At 34.9% G+C, this 21828-nt stretch overlaps 1 protein-coding gene across 8 annotated transcripts in view; it reads right to left on the bottom strand.

The window, feature by feature from the left end:
- Positions 1–6: 6 nt before the first annotated feature.
- Positions 7–21828, bottom strand: part of LOC110451719 (transient receptor potential cation channel subfamily V member 5-like) — a 32756-nt gene continuing 10934 nt past the window's right edge. For 2 of the 8 annotated variants that reach the window (XM_021499888.1, XM_021499870.1), the window contains 14 exons: positions 21507–21660; positions 21073–21093; positions 15627–15641; positions 11530–11631; positions 11166–11315; positions 10421–10503; positions 9942–10122; positions 9572–9679; positions 9093–9244; positions 8499–8608; positions 5813–5976; positions 3892–4008; positions 3243–3365; positions 7–2925 (listed from right to left, as the gene is read on the bottom strand). In XM_021499888.1, the coding sequence (XP_021355563.1) occupies positions 2767–2925; positions 3243–3365; positions 3892–4008; positions 5813–5976; positions 8499–8608; positions 9093–9244; positions 9572–9679; positions 9942–10122; positions 10421–10503; positions 11166–11315; positions 11530–11631; positions 15627–15641; positions 21073–21093; positions 21507–21660 (1639 nt within the window). In that variant the 3' untranslated portion in view covers positions 7–2766. Of the gene's footprint in view, positions 2926–3242; positions 3366–3891; positions 4009–5812; positions 5977–8089; positions 8236–8498; positions 8609–9092; positions 9245–9571; positions 9680–9941; positions 10123–10420; positions 10504–11165; positions 11316–11529; positions 11632–15626; positions 15642–21072; positions 21094–21506; positions 21661–21828 lie in introns of those variants that run through there. The other 6 variants (XM_021499906.1, XM_021499911.1, XM_021499879.1 and 3 more) reach the window with 5 other exon arrangements.

The following is a 21828-nucleotide window of genomic DNA, read 5'->3' as shown; positions in this document are numbered from 1 at the left end:
ACTCTGTAACAGTGTATACCGTACAATCTGTTTACTCTGTAACAGTGTATACCGTACAATCTGTTGACTCTGTAACAGTGTATACCGTACAATCTGTTGACTGTGTAACAGTATATACTTTACCTATGAATTGAAAAATGTTGTCCTGTATATCAAAATATTGATAATACATCAATTGATTATCACAGTTTGTAAAAGGATTTCAAAACAAAACATAACAGTTTGTATAAAGATTTGATTTCAATATCATTTCAGCAGCAAATCAATCCAGCAGTAAATATCAATCATCAGTGTATGGCGTTCTATCGTCGGTATGTGATTTTCTGTAGTATATGCTATTCTGTCAGCGGTTTATTATATTTTGTCAGCAGTATGTCGTAAGTATATGGTGTTTTTTCAGCAGTGTTCTTTAAGGATTATATGATGTCCTGATAGAAGTATATAACATTCTGTCAGCAGTATATGACGTCAGCACCTTACGATATCAGCAGGACATGATGTCAACATTTTACGATGTCAGCAGTATATGACGTCAGCAGTATATGATTTATTCAGTGTATCACATAACATACAGACTAGGTTTATTTGAGACTAATTACATGAATTGTTCAAAACGTATTGCCAAAATACAATGAAAAGGAAAATAAGCAAAGACAGAATTACTTTGGACGGATTCAAGATAAAATTGATAAAAATCTACAGTATATTAGTATGTTACTTGCATGTTAACATTATATAAAGCATAAGTTTGATGATGATTGCACTATACTGGTCTTATGGACGGCAGAACAAAACTATAAATCTTACAACTGGTACAACGAGAAACTCAAAGGTTCAAAAATCCTTACATCTCTTTTGATTGATTTCTTGTATAATTTAATTCAGCTTAGCTACACACAATAAATATCCTATGGATGAATGATCAGGTCAGAACAATTCTACAACAATTACCGCAATTTACAAGTCAACATAGTATATGAATTTGTGACCATTAAGGGCATGTGTGAGGAATATCTAAAATAAATTTCTTCACCACACAAATCTAACATCTATTAATTTCCATTCTAGTATAAACAATTGTATATAAACATGACAGAATAAAATGTCATTTTTTAAGTACATGTATAAGCAATGCATTCAATATAGATTTATAATAAAATCATTAACAAAAATAACAAAAAGGTTAAGGTTTTAATATTTACCCTCTAACGACGGAGTAACTTTGTGAGTTAATCTAAATATCAACAATATTGACCAGTGATACCTAAATGTATCGATAATAATAAACACAGTAGTAAGCATGCATCTGTCTTACCTGAAAAACAACTACCTCTCACAGGTGTCAAGCTAAACATGTAACCTTAACATTTCCAGGTAAATGTCTTCTTTGTTTTTTACTTAGACGTGAAGGATCAGAGTATTTTGTTTATATTATTTGAAGTTGATCCTTTAGAATCTGGGTTGTACAACTTCATATTTAGAGTACTAGCATGCAGGTACAAATGTCTTCTTTGTTTTTTACTTAGACGTGAAGGATCATATTTAGAGGAAAGTCCTTACTAGCCCCTACTTTATCTTAATAGCGAATATTGAAAATGTTCACTAGCTTAAACATAAATATACTAGCCCTGGGTGTGGGGGTAGCGGAATTGTACACCTCAGAGATTCAGGGCAAGGGTGCTTAATTTTTAGTTAAAATAATTTTGAAAGTATCGTCAGTTAATATTTCACCTTGCCCTGTTAGCTTAACCCTTTCACCACTGTAGACCATAATGGACTCATCCAGATCAATGCATGGTAGAGTCTACTAAAGTTACATAGGGGTGAAAGGGCTAACAGTGAATCCTGTTCATAAACATAAAGAACCTGATTCTAACCTTAGTTTTGTTCTCCGATTCATTCATAAAATAACGTCATAACAAAGTGGACTTTGATCCTTGTTATTCTCTCTTTAATAAATGCAACTAATCTGAACACATTTTAAATAACTTGTGCAAGCATAACAATCACTAACAATATCAAAGATGACACTCCAACATCTAGGACTGATAAATATAAGTTATATATCATTAAATCGGTAGAGTACCCTGCTAGCTGGTGTATATTGTACCATACTGAATAACAGACAGGTAGTCCACTAGTTAATGTATCCTTATAATCTATAACATGTTTTAGATCAGTATCAATTTAACTCGGTCTCACTGAAATAATCCCATTTAATGAAACACCGATCACTAGTAATCATAGTTAGGTATCAGGTTATATTTTTTTGTATCTCTGGATACTGACAAACACAATTTTGGCACTCTTTTCTCAAGTTTTTGTTTGTTTTGTTAACATATTATGGCATGACGTTAAAATAGCAAATAGCATCGCTTTCATTGTGATGTCGAGGATTTCAGACAAACTGCAAGAGATATAAAAATCTAGCATTGGGTTAATGGTAACAGTTCCCTGACAGTTTTCCACTTGTTAACTCATTCACCCCTACATTTTCAAACTGGACTGGCCCAGTCTTTGATTTGTTAAGGTTCCAATGTGACTTTAGGGGTAAATGGGTTAATGTATCAGATAAAGGAAACAAACCTTTCGGCTAGCTGATATGGTAACCCCAGCTGGTGTATCATTAGCGTGATTTATCAAAGGCATAGTATGTAGAATTATGAGATACATTATATAAACTAATATATTAGTTCTACTTAAAAATGCCTCACTGTATCTACCCATTAAAACAATGTCACATCTTCCCTATAGACGACATCCCCATCAGATGTTGACTCGGCCCTCCTTGGCATCAGATGCTACGATGGTTTTGTTTGAGGGAGTCTTTTTTAGAATGCGTCGATTTCTCTCCTCCAGAATCTTTTTCCTCTGTTTCATCTTCTGTGCTTCTCTCAGTTTCTGTAACTCTTCTCTCTCTTTCTCCTGTAAACATCAAGCAACATAGAAGTCAACACTGACCTCAACTACAGAATATCAACATCAAACAATGACAACACAACACAGAAAGCTACAATCTTCTAAATCTCAATAGTAAGACAGCTATGCAGTCATATTTTATGAACTGTATCATTTACAGCAAGCGGGGTAGACTCTTTGCATAGAAGTACCTGGATATCAAAAAATTGTATAATACTGACATATGGTAAAATGTAGTTGAAATATATCATTTTCACTAACATTTATGGATAACAGAGCAGACACAAAGAAGGAAGCTGTGCCTGGTGACATGAACTACTCACGGACTGATGCCAGCGTATGACAAGTGCCCGGTCATTCTTGGTGGGCTGGGAGTACTTGGTTTGTTGTATCCTCCTCTGTTCTGTTGTCACACTCTGCTCAATCACCAACAGAATCTTGGCCCACTGTAACAGACATTTATACACCTATTTATCTGTCAGCCCAAGACAATTACATTACTGTTTGTACAACTCTACGACCTTTACATATATACGACCTTGACATATATATGACTTTTACAGAATTATATAATACCTATATATACCAGAGGTCATATATATATATATATATATATATATATGCCTACTATTTTGAAACACCAATCTCCTTACAACTTGTGTTACCCTATGACCTCTAGGACTTGACACTTTTATATTCTGGAGACATACATTTTGCACCAACAGTGTTTAATGTTGCATCTTGTACGATGCTATATCCTCGAGTATCTTAGCCTAACAGTACAAAATGACCCATGACATTGTTTTATCTGTATCCTTGGAATAACAATTAACTTGAAAACTTGAGGATACATATATTTTTACTTATTGCAGTATGTATGAACCTATGACCTTGATGTAGCAATTGACCTGACAACCAATAATACACCTGTATAATCCCTAAACAACAGAGTGTTACCTAGCAGTGACATACCTGTCTGAACCACTCCTTCTGTGTTTCGTTGACGAGTTGGTAGGTGTTACCCATCATGGCAATCAACATGTTTACAAGCAGCAGTGTCACCATGATCATGTACACGAAGAACACGATCTGTAACAGTCACATGGCCGTCAAACACGGGAATATATACAATCAACAAAATGTATCACTGGTGAAGTAAATTCTGCTATAACAGACTTTATTGTTGTAAAAACGTAAGTGATATTTGAAAAATTACCTTAATTCAACTACTCAAAATTCAAATCAGAGAAGAATGATTTACAAATACGTGTATAAAAAGCACAGTAATGCAAAGAAAATGTATTTAAACTCAAAGATGATTTTTTGCCTTTTCAATGACAAATGTACTAGTATTGCACTGAATGTGTATTGCAACTCCACATGGCTCTATTAGTTTTGAAGCAGACTTTCCACAGGGAATCGTTACATCATCATGGGGTCAGAGTTCCTGTTATATTAAAGTTGACATTGTAAGTTCCAGAGGGATTGACTGGTATTTGGGTGTAGGAAATTAGTTCTCTGAAAAGCTTGTTAATGGTTCTTAGCATTCTTAGCTCTGAAAAGCTTGTTGATGGTTCTCAACATTGTCAGCTTTGACTCCATTTTTGATAAACAGAACAATTGTGAAATTTTATTGAAACAGAAGGATTGTTATGTACACATGGTAATTGTTTCGGATTATGGGGGAAAACAAGTTGTTAAATGTGCCAAACGTCAAAAGAAACAGTTCACCAAAGACAGTGTATGACTTTGTTTTGACATAATAAATCAAATTCGTTTTTACAATTAGGAGATTGTATTAATGACTCAGGTGGGTTTGGCAAAAAGGATTAAACTTTCAAGGATTAAAGTATACACGGATAATAACCGATAAAGATATGGAAACCGTAGTGATTTGCTAATGTAGCCACGAAGGCGAGAATAGGTAACTATACGAGAATCAATGTTATTGGTCAGATCAAATTGACATCTCTATAATGGCATACAAACCATACAGGAACATAAAGAAACTGAAGACATTATTAAATATAAAGATTTATCAATGGAACTTTAACACAATACTAAGTACAGGTTTACCCTGCACATACGTCAGATTTATATTTTCCTCACAACACTGTGACAACATTTAAAGTGGGTGACTGTGACTAACTAAAACATCAAAGTATACTGTGGATATATCCAGGACAACGCCTAACTAGAACAGAATCAGCTCACAACACCAACTACAACGTTCTACAGTGAACAAAAACATCTACAGTCACACAGTAAATATAACGCAGGTGTCACAATTTATAATATTCACACAGTAAATATAATGTGGGTGACATGTATACTAATACTCGCACAGTAAATATAATGTTGGAGTCAGGAATACTTAATACTCACACATACAGTAAATGCAATGCAAGTGTTATCAGATTGCAAGCAAGCGATAAAATCTACCACATGAAATTGTTCTTCCTACTTTGCAAAAATTAAAAAAAACAACTATTATGAATAGTATCCCACCAACCTCAGGAAAGAAAACATCTGGAAGGAATTCGTCTGCTGAGTGACCACTCAACTTCTGGTTTATAGTTCCTATCTCCTATGATAGTTCTGTGGTTTTTACAGGTAACCTGGTAGTATACCTGTGTTACAGGCTTATAAAGATTGGAAGTATTGTTGCATGCATGTCTGATATTCCTGATCCATGTTTCAGGTATATTTTAGACAGATCCAATGGACATTATGTGAGTAACTTACGAGGATCCGAAGAATGATAGTTGTTTCAGATGCAAGATTTCATGAGACTTTACTGAATTTTAGATATTGTTTCAATCTGGCGTACTATGTGTATAAGAGCGTGGTGTAGCGTGTTGTGAGGGTGGAGCTATACGTGTGGTGGACTTACTTTAAGGAGGTCTGGGTATTTGGACGAACTGAACGTGTCGTACACATCATCAAAGTCGCCCACAGTGATGGTGAACAGGCCTAGCATCGCCTCAATAGGGTGATTGAACACACATGCATTTTGACTAGGATCACAATTATTATCATTAAAGGCGATGTAGAATGCTGTAAACAGGAGAAGACATTGTGAGGTTGCTGGAAGATCACCAAGTTCTCCCCTCCCACCCAACCACCACCAAATAGTGATAATACCATGATTATAAACTCCAGGTTATGTCATACTGAATATATTGTTAACAGCTGAGACCAATATCCATGAAAAGTAATAATTAGTCGGCACCTGATGGTGGTTTTTAGCACAAGTATAATATCTTAGGTTATCTGGTGTTAGGTTGGGTACTTAAATATATATTGCTACAACAAATATTCTGCGCGAAGGGAACAAATCAAATTTAACATCTAACAGACACAGCGTGTAGCTTAAAATTTATATATAACTTCATTAGCGTTTATCAGACTATCAGACATCTTCATCATCGGAAGGAGGTATCCTTAGCCCTTGCATTCATATTGGCTGGAATAGAAACTATTATCGGTGTACTAATCCATTGTACAAGACACTAGTGATATACATTCAGAATTATCTAGTGACATGGTGATTTCCCTGTAACCCCTCATACGAAACACACTGTTATAACTAAAGTGAACTCTATAACTGAAACAAATGTGCAAATCATAATATATATTCAGCAAAATAAATATATAGAAAGTAACGGAAAGAAAATCAAAACAATATGTATGATATTGTCACATGTAGGGCAGCTAAAAAGGCTAAACAATAAAAGCAAATTAAACTCAGAAGTTGTCAATCACAATATAATATTGGAAAACGTCGAGATTCTTTTTGGACAGGATTTGTTTTTCAAGCAATGGTTATGATGACAGTAACGTAATGACACATACTTATATAACAGTAACAATACAAACAGAAAACCACTGAGAGAACCCTACAGAGACAGTGACACAGCACATCGCTCAGAGTAACACCTCTGTGTGGGCCAAGACATCCCTAGGGACACAGAACATTGCTCAGAATAACACCTCTGTGTGGGCCAAGACATCTCTAGGGACACAGAACATTGCTCAGGAGTAACACCTCTATGTGGCCCAAGACATCTCCTCAGTACACTAAAATGTGACCCTTAAGTAAGGCCAGGACATCTTTATATAGAGGGCACCTCTCCTTATGGTCAGGTGGTTCAGGCAACCTTTCTGTATGGGTCAGAGTATAACCTTGGTATACCACTAAACTGATAGACCAACACTTGAACAGAGTAGCATCATTCATTACTTCAAAAATGCTTGCATGGCTATGTTCCAGCAGTGTCAACACTATCTGAACATCAAATGGGAGATATATCTGTTTTCACAAGATATAAGTGACCAAGAAAATTAACATGCAGTTTCTGAAGAATATTTTACCATTTAAATACAATAGGGTCAGCTAAAGTTTCAAACCTATATTTTTTCAAATGAATTGTCATGATATCTGATTGGTCAATCTGAGTTGTTTGAAGGAACAAATGATCTGATTGGTTAATCTGATATGTATGAAAGAGTAATGACCAGATTGATCACATGTCACTGTCAGTTGTGAAGTGGTGGGTTATAATTAGACAGACGAGGGGTTATAGGTCATATCAATAGTGGGGTATAGAGGGTATGTCCAGAACTTACACTGACCCATCAACCAGATTACTGTACAACATCATTATATACAACAAGTGACATTACAACAACACATCAACAGTGAAGACAGGTGAGGAAAGTTTTGTCATCAAGTAAAATATCAGGAATCCATTATTACAATGGCTGAGGAGCTTTTTCAAATTTCTTATCATATTTTAGTGTAATACATGAATGCACCTTTTTACTGCAATATCAGAACTCAACCTCACAACATCTGAGGAGCTTTTTCAAGTTTCCAATCATAATGTAATGTAATACATGAATGCACATTATCATATTGACCCAATATGTAGGCATTAGTGTAGACCTATCCAGAGGTCAGTATGCTATTGCCACAGATGTATTTTCCAAGGATTTTTTTTTTAATGAACAACTGAAGACAAAACTCTCCACCTGAATAAGGGGTTCATGCAAAATAAAAAGTCTGACAATTAGATTTCAACCATTAAAACAGGTGGTGCCATCAACATGAGCTAAAATAGAAGGTTAAAGAAACAGGAGAGAGCAGATAGGAAGCTCCGGTTCTCACTTTTCCTAGTGTGGCGTAGTTTGTGTTATCAAATGATTCATAATAATCGCCAAATTCTCCAAGGGACATCATGAACATGCCCATGACTGCCTCGGCAGGGTCACTGAACGGTGTGTCTGGTATACCCCGGAACACTATATACATGGCTGCAAAACAACGACATCCATTCCATTGAAAATTACAAACCCACTACAAATAACAACAATGTGACAAAAATTCTACTGATTTCTGAAATGATAGCTAAGTATCATATAATATAAATACAATCCCACAAATAGTGTACCCATTTGGGAATCACTTTCAGGAACATTGGATGCTTGAATGTATATTTATATGATCATGACAATATGGATATTTATGAGTGGATGCTGAATATTATACAGAGTATAAGTTTGGTTTGATAACCTACCTTGTGAGAATCCAATGATAAAGACAGTGTAGATGATGACGAACCGGAACAGATCTCCCTTGATCATCTTGTAAATCATCACCACAAATGGACCGAAGATTGGGAAACCTCTGGAATTAGTTATAAAGCATGATATACCTTTCTATTTACAGGTTATTAACAAAATGGTTAAAAAATAAAATTTAGTAAAACAGACGCCATTTTTTTAAAAATTGCATAAAATGAATAATGATAGAAAATGTCTAGAAAGTCTGTCTTTTATTAGAAAGTATATTCCCTATCGTTCTACAAAGAATTCATAAAACTCAAATTATAATGATTATTGTCTCAGCAAATCAGAGGTCATTGCGGCCATCTTGAATCCAAAAGTTTAAAGTTGGCCATTTGATGTAAGTGTGTCCCCTCTGTGATAACTCTTCAAAGCATTAGCAAGGCCGTTATTGTTACAGACAATTAGAGGCAACAGTGGCAATCTTGAATCCGAAAAAAAAAAAGGTGGCTATTTGTGACAGGGTATAAAAATATATCATGGAACAAGATATAAGCATTATAAATAGGAGTACTTCGATATTTAAGGTAACCATGGTAACATACCTGCAGAAGAAAAGGAAGTAGGGGGCAGTAAAGAGAATGGCCATCACACCCACCACATCCTCGTAGATGTACGCACAGGCGGCACGCCCTGGCAACATCATGATGACGAACACACAGGACATCAGGAACATGGCCTTGGTAGGGGCACCTTTCTGTTGGTAGTGAAATACAACATACAAATCAGTCTTCTGAACAGTAGTGTCCTCACACAGGAGGGCTCTCTTTCATTTTTAAATTGAATCACTGTTAATTTTAGACATAAATACTTCTACGAGTTGTTGTATATCCATTATGTAAAAATATGTTTTCATAGATGAACTAAAACATTTTGAAACTGAGCACAGATCAGGAACAAGTATTTTACAAGGATACATTTACCAGTCTGTGTTATATAGAAGACCGTTGTTAAACCAAAAACCTCATATTCAAAGAAGTTAACTAAATCTATCAGTGATATCAGTGTGTCTCTAGGATCATACTAGTGTTGTGAAGAAGAGGCGGAACCCTTGGTGGTAGATCTCCTTCATGGCAATCAGCAAATACCAGATGGCCCCAATCAGGACGAGGGCTTCCAAGGTGAACCGGACCTGCAAGAACATGACCACACTTGGGATTAAAGGTCTGTTAGAAAAAAAATCACCAATTTGTTGGGACTACAGACTGTCACCTTATCCCTTGTTCGGGTCCCAGGCATGCTTTCCAATGTGGAATCTTCAGGTAAGGAATTTCCTGAAGTTAAGAAGAGTTCATGAATCTAGATAAGCTGAAGATTAACACAGAATATATAACAGAGTCACGAGACTCAGTGAAGATAACAGATACCTACATATTAGGAGAGGTGTTACTCACTATATCCTCTGTGTTACAGACTTTCAGTAGGTAACAGGGGTCCTTCTCCACTGTTGTGATGTTCTCTGCCCCCGTCATGTTGACCGTTCTGGATGGACACATGTCGTCCCCCGGTCGCAGGAGAAACACCACCAGGAACAGGATAAAGTAGACCGCAAAAATAGCAAACCTCCTATAGAACCTGACAAAACACACGAAAGACCTGTCATATCACTGATTTTAAATTGTAAAATTGCAAAAAACATACTGTGAATTAATCCTTTTCAGTTGTATGTCTCCATGATTTTTGAAGATGAAGGAGGGGTCATGGAAACGTTTTCCACATAACTTGTGGCTGAGACTATGATTGAAACAAACCTGACACATTTAACAAAAGAGAGGAACAACATGTTGTAAAAATATAGATAGAAAAATATGAACACCAATACCTCAATCTTCCATAAGCTCTACTTCAAACTCCAACAGATATTGATACATACCTAAAGCGTACAAAGGTCTTCCATTTCTCTTTCAGCAAGTTGACAACAACACCATCCATCATGTCTAGATGGCCTTCCACTTCCTATAAACAGTAAAACAACTTCCTATAAACAGTAAAACAACTTCCTTTAAACAGTAAAACAACTTCCTATAGACAGTAAAACAACTTCCTATAAACAGTAAAACAACTTCCTATAAACAGTAAAACAGGCTGAATCCTGATTAAATTCAATGGTCATGCTGGAAGGAAGAATTGTGAGATATAATGCCCAACAGGACTGAAAATCTAGGCTGAAGTTTAATTTAATTTTCACATTATGATTGATTTGAATTCGAAAATGTTTAGTGGTTGACTGACTTGAGAGTCTACCCACTTCCCTGACTTGCTCCATACAACAAGATTGGCAGAGTCAAATTCCAGACTTGCCCTATTCTGTCTTTGCGTATTGCAGAGTTATCTTCTCTTGTGAGTAGGTAATGATTGTTACGTCATTGGTTTGTGAGAGTAGCGTCACCAATATTTGAGAAAATGACGTACTTTTCTCACACAAACCAATGACGTAACAATCAATACCTGCTCCCAAGAGAAGATAACTCTGCAATATGCAAAGACGGAATACACAAGATGGTACTTTAAGAATTATCTACCTTATTTTGTATACCACTAGATTAAGAGCCTTGCTACACCATGTTGAGAGCCTACTTAACTGATTATCAAACTGAAAGCTGATGTATCCGACTCACCCCATACACCACCAGATTGAGGGCTGATTTCTCGTTGATCTCGCCTGTGCTGGAAATAGTGTCTATGTCACGTAGGGGGTAGCCAGCACATGTCACGTTTCCGTAAATCCAGCACACTTCTCGCATCTTTTCCAAAATGTGCTCATACATCTATCAATGTAATATGAATTAAGTGTTAAATAAAAGTTCATTTTGTCTGTTTCTTCCACCTATATAACAATAGTGGCTAACTACCTGTCAGGGAATTTAAACAATACATTCATCAGAAATAGAAATATTCAAGTTGACAGGGATGTCCTCAAATATGAAATGATATTAAGTGTTGGGGAGATCCATGTGAGCGATACATGTAAAAGATACTCACATCTTTCCGAGCCAGCTTTGCAGCCAAAGTCAGGGGAGTTAACCCTTGCCGGTTCTTTATATCCAATTCTGCTCCAAGATCTCGCAACAGGTCAAACATTTCCTATAAAAAATATATATTAAACTGTGTTAATAATGATATAAATGTGATGGTACAATCAGTACCAGTTACCATGACTGTTTGATGTGTTGTCACCAGTCAATGGCATGAAGCTGCAGATCTGTAGGTCTACTTTAAATGAATAGATACTTAAGCAATGCAGGCCCGATTTCAATACATCTACAGGCATAATTTCTCTCATTAAATTTGATGCTGACTTAAGCACTATGACTGACTTCTCTTTAATTTATTAATTGTGTATACATGTGCACTATGATGCTCCTTTATTATAACATTAAACAGCCTGTTATTGTAAGCATCTTTCTAAAATTTCAAAACATGACTGCATATATATTATCGTGCAGTTTTTATATATTTGAACAGACATGTGTTTGATACAAGAATAATCAGTGTGTTAATGTGTTAGTGAGTTTATAGTTCAATTTCATCAGTATTTAAGTATTGAAGCTTTAATCAGAAGGTAAAATATATACCCAACTATTTTCAGCATGTTAACTTCTCTCAGTTTACTCAGCTCCTCTGTTCAGCAGGAATTTTTTATATTAAAAAATCAATATCAAATATACATTTTACCCATTTGTATATTTCGATATAATTTGCGATTGGAAAACCCTATTCCAATTCTAAAATGTTCTATAGTGTGAGTTAATTATGATAAACAGCTATGATAGAGATACAGTATTGTATTGTCTGTAATTTACCCTTTCAGCACTTTAGAACATAATGGACTCATCCAGATCAATGCATGGCAGAGTCTACTAAAGCTACAAAGGGATGACAGGGTCCATTCTGTAGAGCTTATATCACTACTACTATCTTTGGCAACTCCATACATTATCTAATTTCTTTGAAATGTTTTCCAAATTATTATTAAATAATAAATTGGAATTCAACAAGGAGGCCTATTTGGACCCAGCATGTCATTAGCAGACCATTGTTTGGCTTTTCATTATAAAAAATTCTGTGTTAATATGTGCAAGATCCAAGCGTCTGAAACCACTCATTTTGATCACAAACAGAAAGCTGGTTATGTGGTTAATGTAAAAAAAATCTGACTTCAAATCAAACAACTTTAAGACGTTGGTGGAAACGAACATGATAATATGAACAGCTGTGTAAAACAAGTGATGTTGACATGAACAAAGGCTGGGTACGTATTTAGAGTTCGAACTACTGGGTTAAGAGATGATTTCTGTGTCCCCTAACTATATAACCTATGGACACGAAGAATGAAATATGTGCATGCTTGTTTTTTATATACATCAATGCTCTAAAATCAGTAGGTAGATTAAGAGAACATTATTATATGAAGGTGAAAAAGAACACTGAATACAAAATATGAATATTAAATGAAAGAATGTTTTAATTGTCACATATTTATAATTTCATTAATACAGAAGAATTTCAGATTATATTATAAACATTACAAAAGAGTATATACAGTGTATAGGTTTAATCCAAGTGTCAACCACATCTAATACCACTTTATTAAAGTAACTGGACCAGAGATGACCACACTATGACCAATAAAAACATATCGTTTTTGGATTTCTTAGGGACTGTTAGCACTTAATTGCATTAATCCTATGACCCATTCGTCATTAGAAGGCAAAATATATATATATTTCTTGCATACTAGACCGAGATATCCGCATTTCCAGCAGTGCTGGAAAATTCTATCCGACCCACGGGTCTGGATCGCTTACAAGGGCAGACTGGCGGGGGAATTATAGTGACCTTGCAGGGTCATGCTACTGTTTGTGACGTCATTTTATGATGTTTTGGGGTCAGTCAGGGTCATTGACGTCATTAACAATTGTCATCCGTGCTGCATATGCAAATGAGAAACGCACAGACAGTTTACAACTTTACTAGAAGAGCAGCTTTTTTACGGGTACATGTATTAGGTAATAAGCAAGAAATAGAATCCATCCCTGATGTGAGGTAAGGATAAGATGATTCAAACCCTTTGGATAAAATATTGAGCAAAATCCATACCTCACATCAGGGATGGATTCTATTAATATTTACAAAGTCCAGTTGTACAATACTTGGGGACGTGCCACGATTGGTATACCTACATGTATGCATACATACAAGTGCATTTAACATACAACTTACACCATACAACAACATGTGCTTTAATAAATTTGACAACAGGTGCTTCTGGCATACAGAACATAATGCAGTATGTGTTTGAGTATAAACATTATTGATAACAACTGGTGCTACATGCAGTCTGCACATATTTACCACCACACTTCACATACAACAAATATTTGCAACCCTGCTCATGTATACCAAAGGAAAAGAGGGCTTTTACTGTACTGCTCACCTGGTAAATTGAAAAGGAAATATGGAAAATTATCTCCCTTTGCTGAACATATTTTATGAAACTGTAGATTAACCTTTTGTTTATGTTGATGATCAGAAATGAAATAAAGCAAAAATATTGAGAATAACTCTTTGGACATTTTTAAAGTCTTCTTTTTTTTAAATTCTAAAGCTGTATCATACAATTCCCAAAGAGATGCTTATTACATCAACTGTTGCCAACAACAGATGGACCCCACCTAGCTTAAACCTTTAGACAAGTTTTGATAGTATCAATAGGCATATCACTGTTGTAAACTACAGTAACACATATCACAGATAATCTCCTGTACTGTACAACACATTTACCAGCTAAAAGTCATACCTGTCCTATATACATGACACCATGCAGTAAATAACTCTAAAACAAACAGTTGCAGTTAACTTTTGAGAGCTAACTAAGCAGCATTGCATCAGAAACATAAACACTATCAATTTAATACAAAGGTATAGGAGATTTGTCTGAATTTTCCAACAAGTATAATTAAGTGAGTGCTCATATAAGACAGGTCTGACATTAGAAAGTCCTACGAACATTTGTTACAATTACGCTACTTTTGTGTTATTTCTTTAATTGTGAATACGCTTATGATTGAAAGCCAATGAAGAACTGCACTGTGTTAGTCCATACAGTAACCCCTAACATCACACTGATTTTCATTTCTCAATTATTTTTGTAGCAAAGATCATGGGTATAATAATAAAACCACAAAAATAGCATAAACAAATTACCAGTACTAGAGCATCTATACAGAGCTCTCCAGAACACACCTTCAGCACAATCTAGCAGCATATCAACATATCAGACATGTGAATGTAAAATCACAGCTTTCGCTGGACAGACATCACAACAAATACCATCACACACAAAATCCAAGGTCATAGCTCTAAGGGCAGACAACACACCATCAGAGAATAATCCAAGGTCATAGCTCTAAGGGCAGACAACAAACCATCAGAGAAAACATCCAAGGTCATAGCTCTAAGGGCAGACAACACAGTATCAGAGAATAAATCCAAGGTCACAGCTCTAAGAACAGACAACACACCCCCAGAGAATAAATCCAAGGTCATAGCTCTAATGGCAGACAACACACCATCAGAGAATAAATCCAAGGTCACAGCTCTAAGGGCAGACAACACACCATCAGAGAAAACATCCAAGGTCACAGCTCTAAGGGCAGACAACACACTATCAGAGAAAACATCCAAGGTCACAGCTCTAAGGACAGATGAATACACAATCAGTATGGTCTAGCAATATCAATCACAGATTCATACCTCAATTCATTCTATTCAAACTAAATATACCCAGGTTAGTCTCTCTCACTCACAGAAATTCCTAATTAAGTCTGTCTTGCACACATGTACAAAAGATATCTAATCCTTGTACATACTGCAGTAAATTTTCTTACAGAGAATATACATTTAGCTAGGTAAGTGTCACCTACAAAACATGACAACAGGTGGTTAGAACAAAGTGCTCTTTAATAACCCATCCTAAACCTGATAACGAAGCGTGCGTGTGAAGTAAGCCTAAGCAAACATAAAACAGGTTAAGGACGATAAACACGAAACATACACCGAACATTGAAGATGCAAACCTTTTTGGAGGCGTACTGTTGGGTGGTGAATTAAACAGAACGCAGCATGAAAGGAACATGAAATACAACGTTTGACAGTTATCATACAACAATGAAATGTTAGTTGTCTACCCCACAGTTATCCTTACCTTGTCTTCTTCACATAATCACTCTGTACACAATAAACAGCCCAGACTCATTGAAAGCTTTGCTCCTCAGATTTACGTAACATTACAAAACAGGATTCAATCGAAAAATTGTTCATTCAATTTAGATACCTAAGATATACCGGAATGATTCTTGTTACCATGGAGAAGACAAGGTTTGGACAAGTGTACGGCAGCCTGTACAAATATGGGTATAACTATATATAATAATTATCATTAACATTTATCTCTTCATGGAATGGTATAAGTTAACACACACAATGGTTACAGGTTTACATTATTACTGAGGAATAGGACGTCATACTGACTGTAATACATGTAGTTGTTATAGGAACTTCCTATTACAATTTCATTATTAATATGAGAATAATATATCCATAATTACATAAGTATTACCTAACAAGATTGTAAAACACAACTGAACATTTAAAATAAACCAATCATCATTTTTTTTTTTAAAAGTTCATCAACAGGAATGATTAATGTCCGTGATAAATTTCATATCATTACAAGCAGATACAGGAATTCATAGTTGTTTCCTCAAAATACCTTTAAACTTGCAGAATAAAAGGAAGAATGGAACACCAAAATATAAATGCCGACATATTTCTGAAACATCTAGCAGATCTAAGTGCTGGAACCCCTTATTTTCTATACTTCCTAGGTCGGCAACATTCCGTACATGTAATACTGTACTTACTAGCAATTCTAATAAACACAGGTCATCCTTATTCTGTACATTTTGTTATAAAATTTTATGCCATTTTTTTGTTAAAAGCTGCAGTTTTAATCAGACAATTCTTGATTTTTAGATGAAGAACCCATCATCTGTGGCATTCTCAATGGTAAAAACCTGTAAATCTAGATCTATTTTACAATCGTCTGTGGCATTCTCAATGGTAAAAACCTGTAAATCTAGATCTGTTTTACAATCATCTGTGGCATTCTCAATGGTAAAAACCTGTAAATCTAGATCTATTTTACAACCATCTGTCGCATTCTCAATGGTAAAAACCTGTAAATCTAGATCTGTTTTACAAATATAGGACCTGTCTCTACTTGTGACAAAAATTAACGTACATAAAAAACACAAAATGTCCCCCCCACTCCGTTTGGGGGACATAAATATCCTGTAATAGAAGTCGGATGTAACGAAGTACATAGAATAAGATAAACTCTCGTGGATTTGCAGTGAAGAAACTTAATATTCATTATATAATAAATGTAAATACACAGTATGTGCCTCTGTATGGTACTGGTATATGTGGACTTCAGACGTGAGATGTGTGCAGTTCTAAGTCGCTTGTATATATAGCAGTATGCACACTTGCATATTTTGCTCTCGAGTAAATTTCCTTATAGACTTATTTTGTTTCTGATAAATGCTCTCGATTATGTACATAAAACAAATTTTATTGCAATCACAAATTGTTAAGTACATGTACTTGAAAATCTGACAATCCTAAGTTTTCTTTATTAGTTTCATGAGGGTTTTTTTTTGTGTCTGTTCAAAAACAAAAACTTGTTCTATAAAGTTGTGAACTGTGAAACCTGGAAAGTGTCATCTGAATTTAGAAATCCTGTTTTTCTGCATACTACCACCAAACATGTATGGGTATATGTTGTGCATTTATATCTGGGCATTAAAGGGTACATGTATAATATTGTGTAAATGTAGGTATAAGAAGGGTATATCTTGGTGATATTATATATGTGTCTTGTATGTATGCTTAGTATGCATACAGGTACATGTACTATGGATATGTAAGGCAAAGTCAGCAATATTATAGATAGGGGAAAAAATTTGTTTATTTGACAAAAAAGAAAAGAAAAAGGGGACAGTTGAAATATGTAAGTGATCATCAGATGTATATATTTTATGCTTAAATTAAGGAACAAATTATCTATCAGATTAATTCAACAGCTACATATTGGGCTAAATAGTAATATTAACTGTGGCAGCAGGGGTGCGGGAGGGAGAAATTTGGAATGGTCATGGGAGACAGGGGCGGGGGAACAGGTTTTCAAGAGCAGATTTTTCGATATAGCAAGGAGAGCAATGAGCATTTCATGTATTATTGCATGACCATGAGAAGCAGGTTTGTAATTTGGTAACTTAATTCTGCTTTTAACTGTTACCTCTTTTCTCTTATAACCCCAGCACAACAGGAACTCGTATCATTAAATTAGAACACTAGCTGGTATGTTGGTGTACCCCCAAAAATCCCCAAATCAGGGGCTGGGGATAATAACTGTATATAATGGTGGTGTGGTGTCAAGGCTTAATGATCAAGCTGTGATGTATGGCAGGTATAATGCAGCCCTACTCACAATATCTTCTGTTAGCTCTAAGTGGGAGTCTCCAGATCAACCTTTCACTGATCATGAAATACTATAAATATACATCTCGGATCTCAAATTCAAAACCCAATGAAAGCTAGGTCGCAAGGTATCACAGTGTTTTTTATGCATTAATAAACATAGTATAACTGTTTTTAGTGAAGAGTGGACAGTTTGGAAATTCCTCATATAGCTAACATAAGATATTGTGTCACTTTGAAATAATATCCTAGCCGTAGGCACCATCAGCAACCCAGCAATTACATAAAACATGTTCCTCACATGAAACTTTTCATTTGACTCCAAGAATGTTTCCTGTAAAGAACAGCTAGGTGATATAGATTTATTTATTCTTATCAGTTAAAAGCTAACTTCTTGTATTTTAACAGTGTTTACCTACACTAATAGTGTATTCAATATAACTATTAGATATCACTCTATATACAGGAAAAGAGACACATACTCAGAAAATAGGAAACTCATAATTCCATGGTCTTCTACAAAGAGCTACTGCATAAATCATAGATATCAGGTATACGTGATAGGTATAATCTGACTGGACAAATCTAGTTAACCAGTACAGAAGATTGATAGATTTTTTTTAAGAAACGGGAAAACATTTCTTTGACTAATTCTACTTAACACAGAAGATTGATTTTGTTTTTAAGTAACAAGAAAATACTTCTAGGATTTATTCTACTTAACATAAAAATTGTGGTTTTGTTTTTAAGTAACCAGAAAATATTTCTTTAGAATTTTTTCCCTTAACTTATACACATTTTGAAATAACTTTAATTTGTATGATGCTTTTCAAAAGTAACCAAATACTGTTTCAAATTTTTGTAAATTAAAAAAAGAGGACAAATATTGTTCCTACCAGATTAATATTTTTTTTAAATTCTTCTGCCAAAAGTTTGTGTATGTTCTGTCACATAGGTTGTCTCCCTTAATGTTGGTTAGTGAGTTAGGAGGAATTAGACAAGCCTATTTTTAACACAACATTCTGTATACATGTAGTATGGAGTTACTTCAACAAAACACTGTCCAATATCAGGTATAATCTTACAGCCATGGGGTAAAGGCCGTTGTCGTATTTTTTCTAAAATAAAAATGATTGTTCGAGTACAGTACTCCATGGGCAAACAGAAAGTACAAATCATGATATGTTCTTCTAATCAAGAGAGGATATAAAACAGTCGTTTAATACCTATATGCACACACACAGGTACAGTGGTGCTCTGACATTATCTAAACTCCACCCTTAATGCACATTGAACATTCGGGCTTCAGACTTCAATTGTTTTCATATGAATTAAGTTTATAGAGTGCTTTCAGCAGGATTCTTTTAAGTATAAAAGATACAGAAAATGACTGACCATTTTAAAATTCATAAAGTGCTTAAATAGGTGCTCAGACATATGTGTGAGGTAAGCTGGGCCATTATTAGCAGACATGATTCCTAATTGGTAAGGGGCAAATTTGGAGACCAAAAATATGTAAAATCAAAAACACACAGGACTGATGACATAATTACAACTACTCTACAAAAAAAAACACACTCATCATCACAGTTAACTGTACACAGATCTGGTATCTGACAAAAATGGACGTTTTCCTAAATTACTCCTCACATAAAGTATTTTATTTAACAAGAGACTAAAAAATTCTGCAAAAATATTCAGTACATTTCTTTTTCTGTGGTCTTCTTCCCTTTAAATAGGGGTTAACCAGGGATTCCAATATCACTAAACTAACATTTTGGTTTGAATCCATCAGAGTACACTATTTTTCATATTTTTAAATATGGGACATAATTAATTTCATTAAGAAATATTTTGAAGCAAAGAGAACAGATATTTGTTATATAATTATTTAATAAAAGGAAGGGAAAGAATGGTAGCATGTTTATCTCAATTTTTACTTACTGTGGCAAATGGGTAGCTAACCATCACTTCTGACAATAACAAGACAAACTGTGACTCTATCAGACACATTTAGTACACAAAAACCTTCAGAGATTGACATGTATACATACACCAAGGTCAACAGACAGACAAAGACAGACAAAAAACAAAGACAAACAGACAACAGACAGACAAAGAAAAACAGACAGACTGACAACAGAAACACACAGAAAAACCAAGAGATACCACATCAATGAAAGAAATTTTAGTTTTTTTCTTTTCTCTTTTTTTTTAAGACAAGGAGATCTTTTCCTTATACACTGTAGATGCACTACCATTATCAGTGGAAGAAATATAGTTTGAAAATGTAATTCATTGTGACAGTTTAGAAAATAAAAGTCCTGGCATGAGTTTTACCACTTCATCCTACTTTAAACTTACTAGTATGTATATATACCATAGGCAAGTTTCATCAAAATCCAAAAACTGCTTCAAAACATTGTCCTAGTTGGCTAAGCTTACAAAATAAGGGAAGGACTTAGATAGGAAGTATGTGAGTTAAATTTTATGAAAATATGATAATTCCTTCAGATTGTATCATTCAGAAACCATCAGCCCATCTGATCATAGCAGCCTCAAAAAACACGCGCCAAGCATTAGAACTGAGTGAGTGATTTTTGATTTGTATACAAAACAAATTTCATCAAAATCTTATTTAAAAGATATTGTCCTAATCAGCACAATACCTACCACGTAGGCTGACACTTGTGAGGTATGTTTTTATATAATAATAGACAATGAGATAGACCTTTATAATGACTGTCTAGTCAGAGTTTTTTTCAACAAAATTGGCAAGATCTGTTTACATAAACATTCTAAACATTCAAAGATCTATATAAAAAGGACATCTAGTCGGCCACTACATCCAAAATCAAATCAAAAACAATCTTATAAAAAACGATGAAAAGTGTAAAGAAATCAAACCTTTCAATATAAAACAAAATTAAAAACAAAATCTTTTTCAAAAATAGAATAAAACGTGTCAAGAGTTCAAACCTCTCCATCTAATTCTTTCTCCTGGTGTAACATAACAAACAGATTCGTCGTCAGGTGAAACACATGTTAATTAATAATCATTTTCGACATAAAAACCAATGCTGAAACAAATAATTACATTACAGTTGATACAAAACAAGTTGATTTAGTGTTCACTTTAGGCTACAATAATTATAGGTACATTGACAGTTAACACCAACAGCCTGTTGTGGGTAATACAGGTGTATACAATGTATTAATGACTATATGTGTTAAATACTGGGATTCACATGGTGCAGGTTTAAATTGAAACACATCATTATAACAAGGGTATGTGAAGTTATTCATCCTATACTGTTAAAAATCATTTAATACAAAAAAGTGTAGTTTACCCTTTCATCTCAAAAAAAACATAGAGTACCAAAGGGACAGATAAGAGGGGAGACAACTCTTACCTTCTTGTCATGAATGACCAGCATATGCATTACAGTGTTTCCATTGTTGTCCTGCAGGTTTGGATTAGCTCCCTTGGCCACAAGGAGGCGAACACACTCCTCTTGTCCGAGACACGCAGCAAAGCTGAGGGGGTATTCTCCCAGGTACACATGTCTGCATTTCAAAATATTGGTCCAGTGTAAGCTAGTAGCTACAGGTGGTTATCATAAGACATTGGTTGAAACACAATACCTACCAGTACCTGTATCGTCACAATACCTACCAGTACCTGTATCGTCACAATACCTACCAGTACCTGTATCGTCACAATAACTACCAGTA

The sequence above is a fragment of the Mizuhopecten yessoensis genome, unplaced genomic scaffold, assembly GCF_002113885.1.
Source record: "Mizuhopecten yessoensis strain PY_sf001 unplaced genomic scaffold, ASM211388v2 scaffold673, whole genome shotgun sequence".
NCBI classification, from domain to species: domain Eukaryota; kingdom Metazoa; phylum Mollusca; class Bivalvia; order Pectinida; family Pectinidae; genus Mizuhopecten; species Mizuhopecten yessoensis.
Note: the sequence above shows the minus strand (reverse complement) of the source record. Positions and strands in the feature narration are given on the sequence as shown.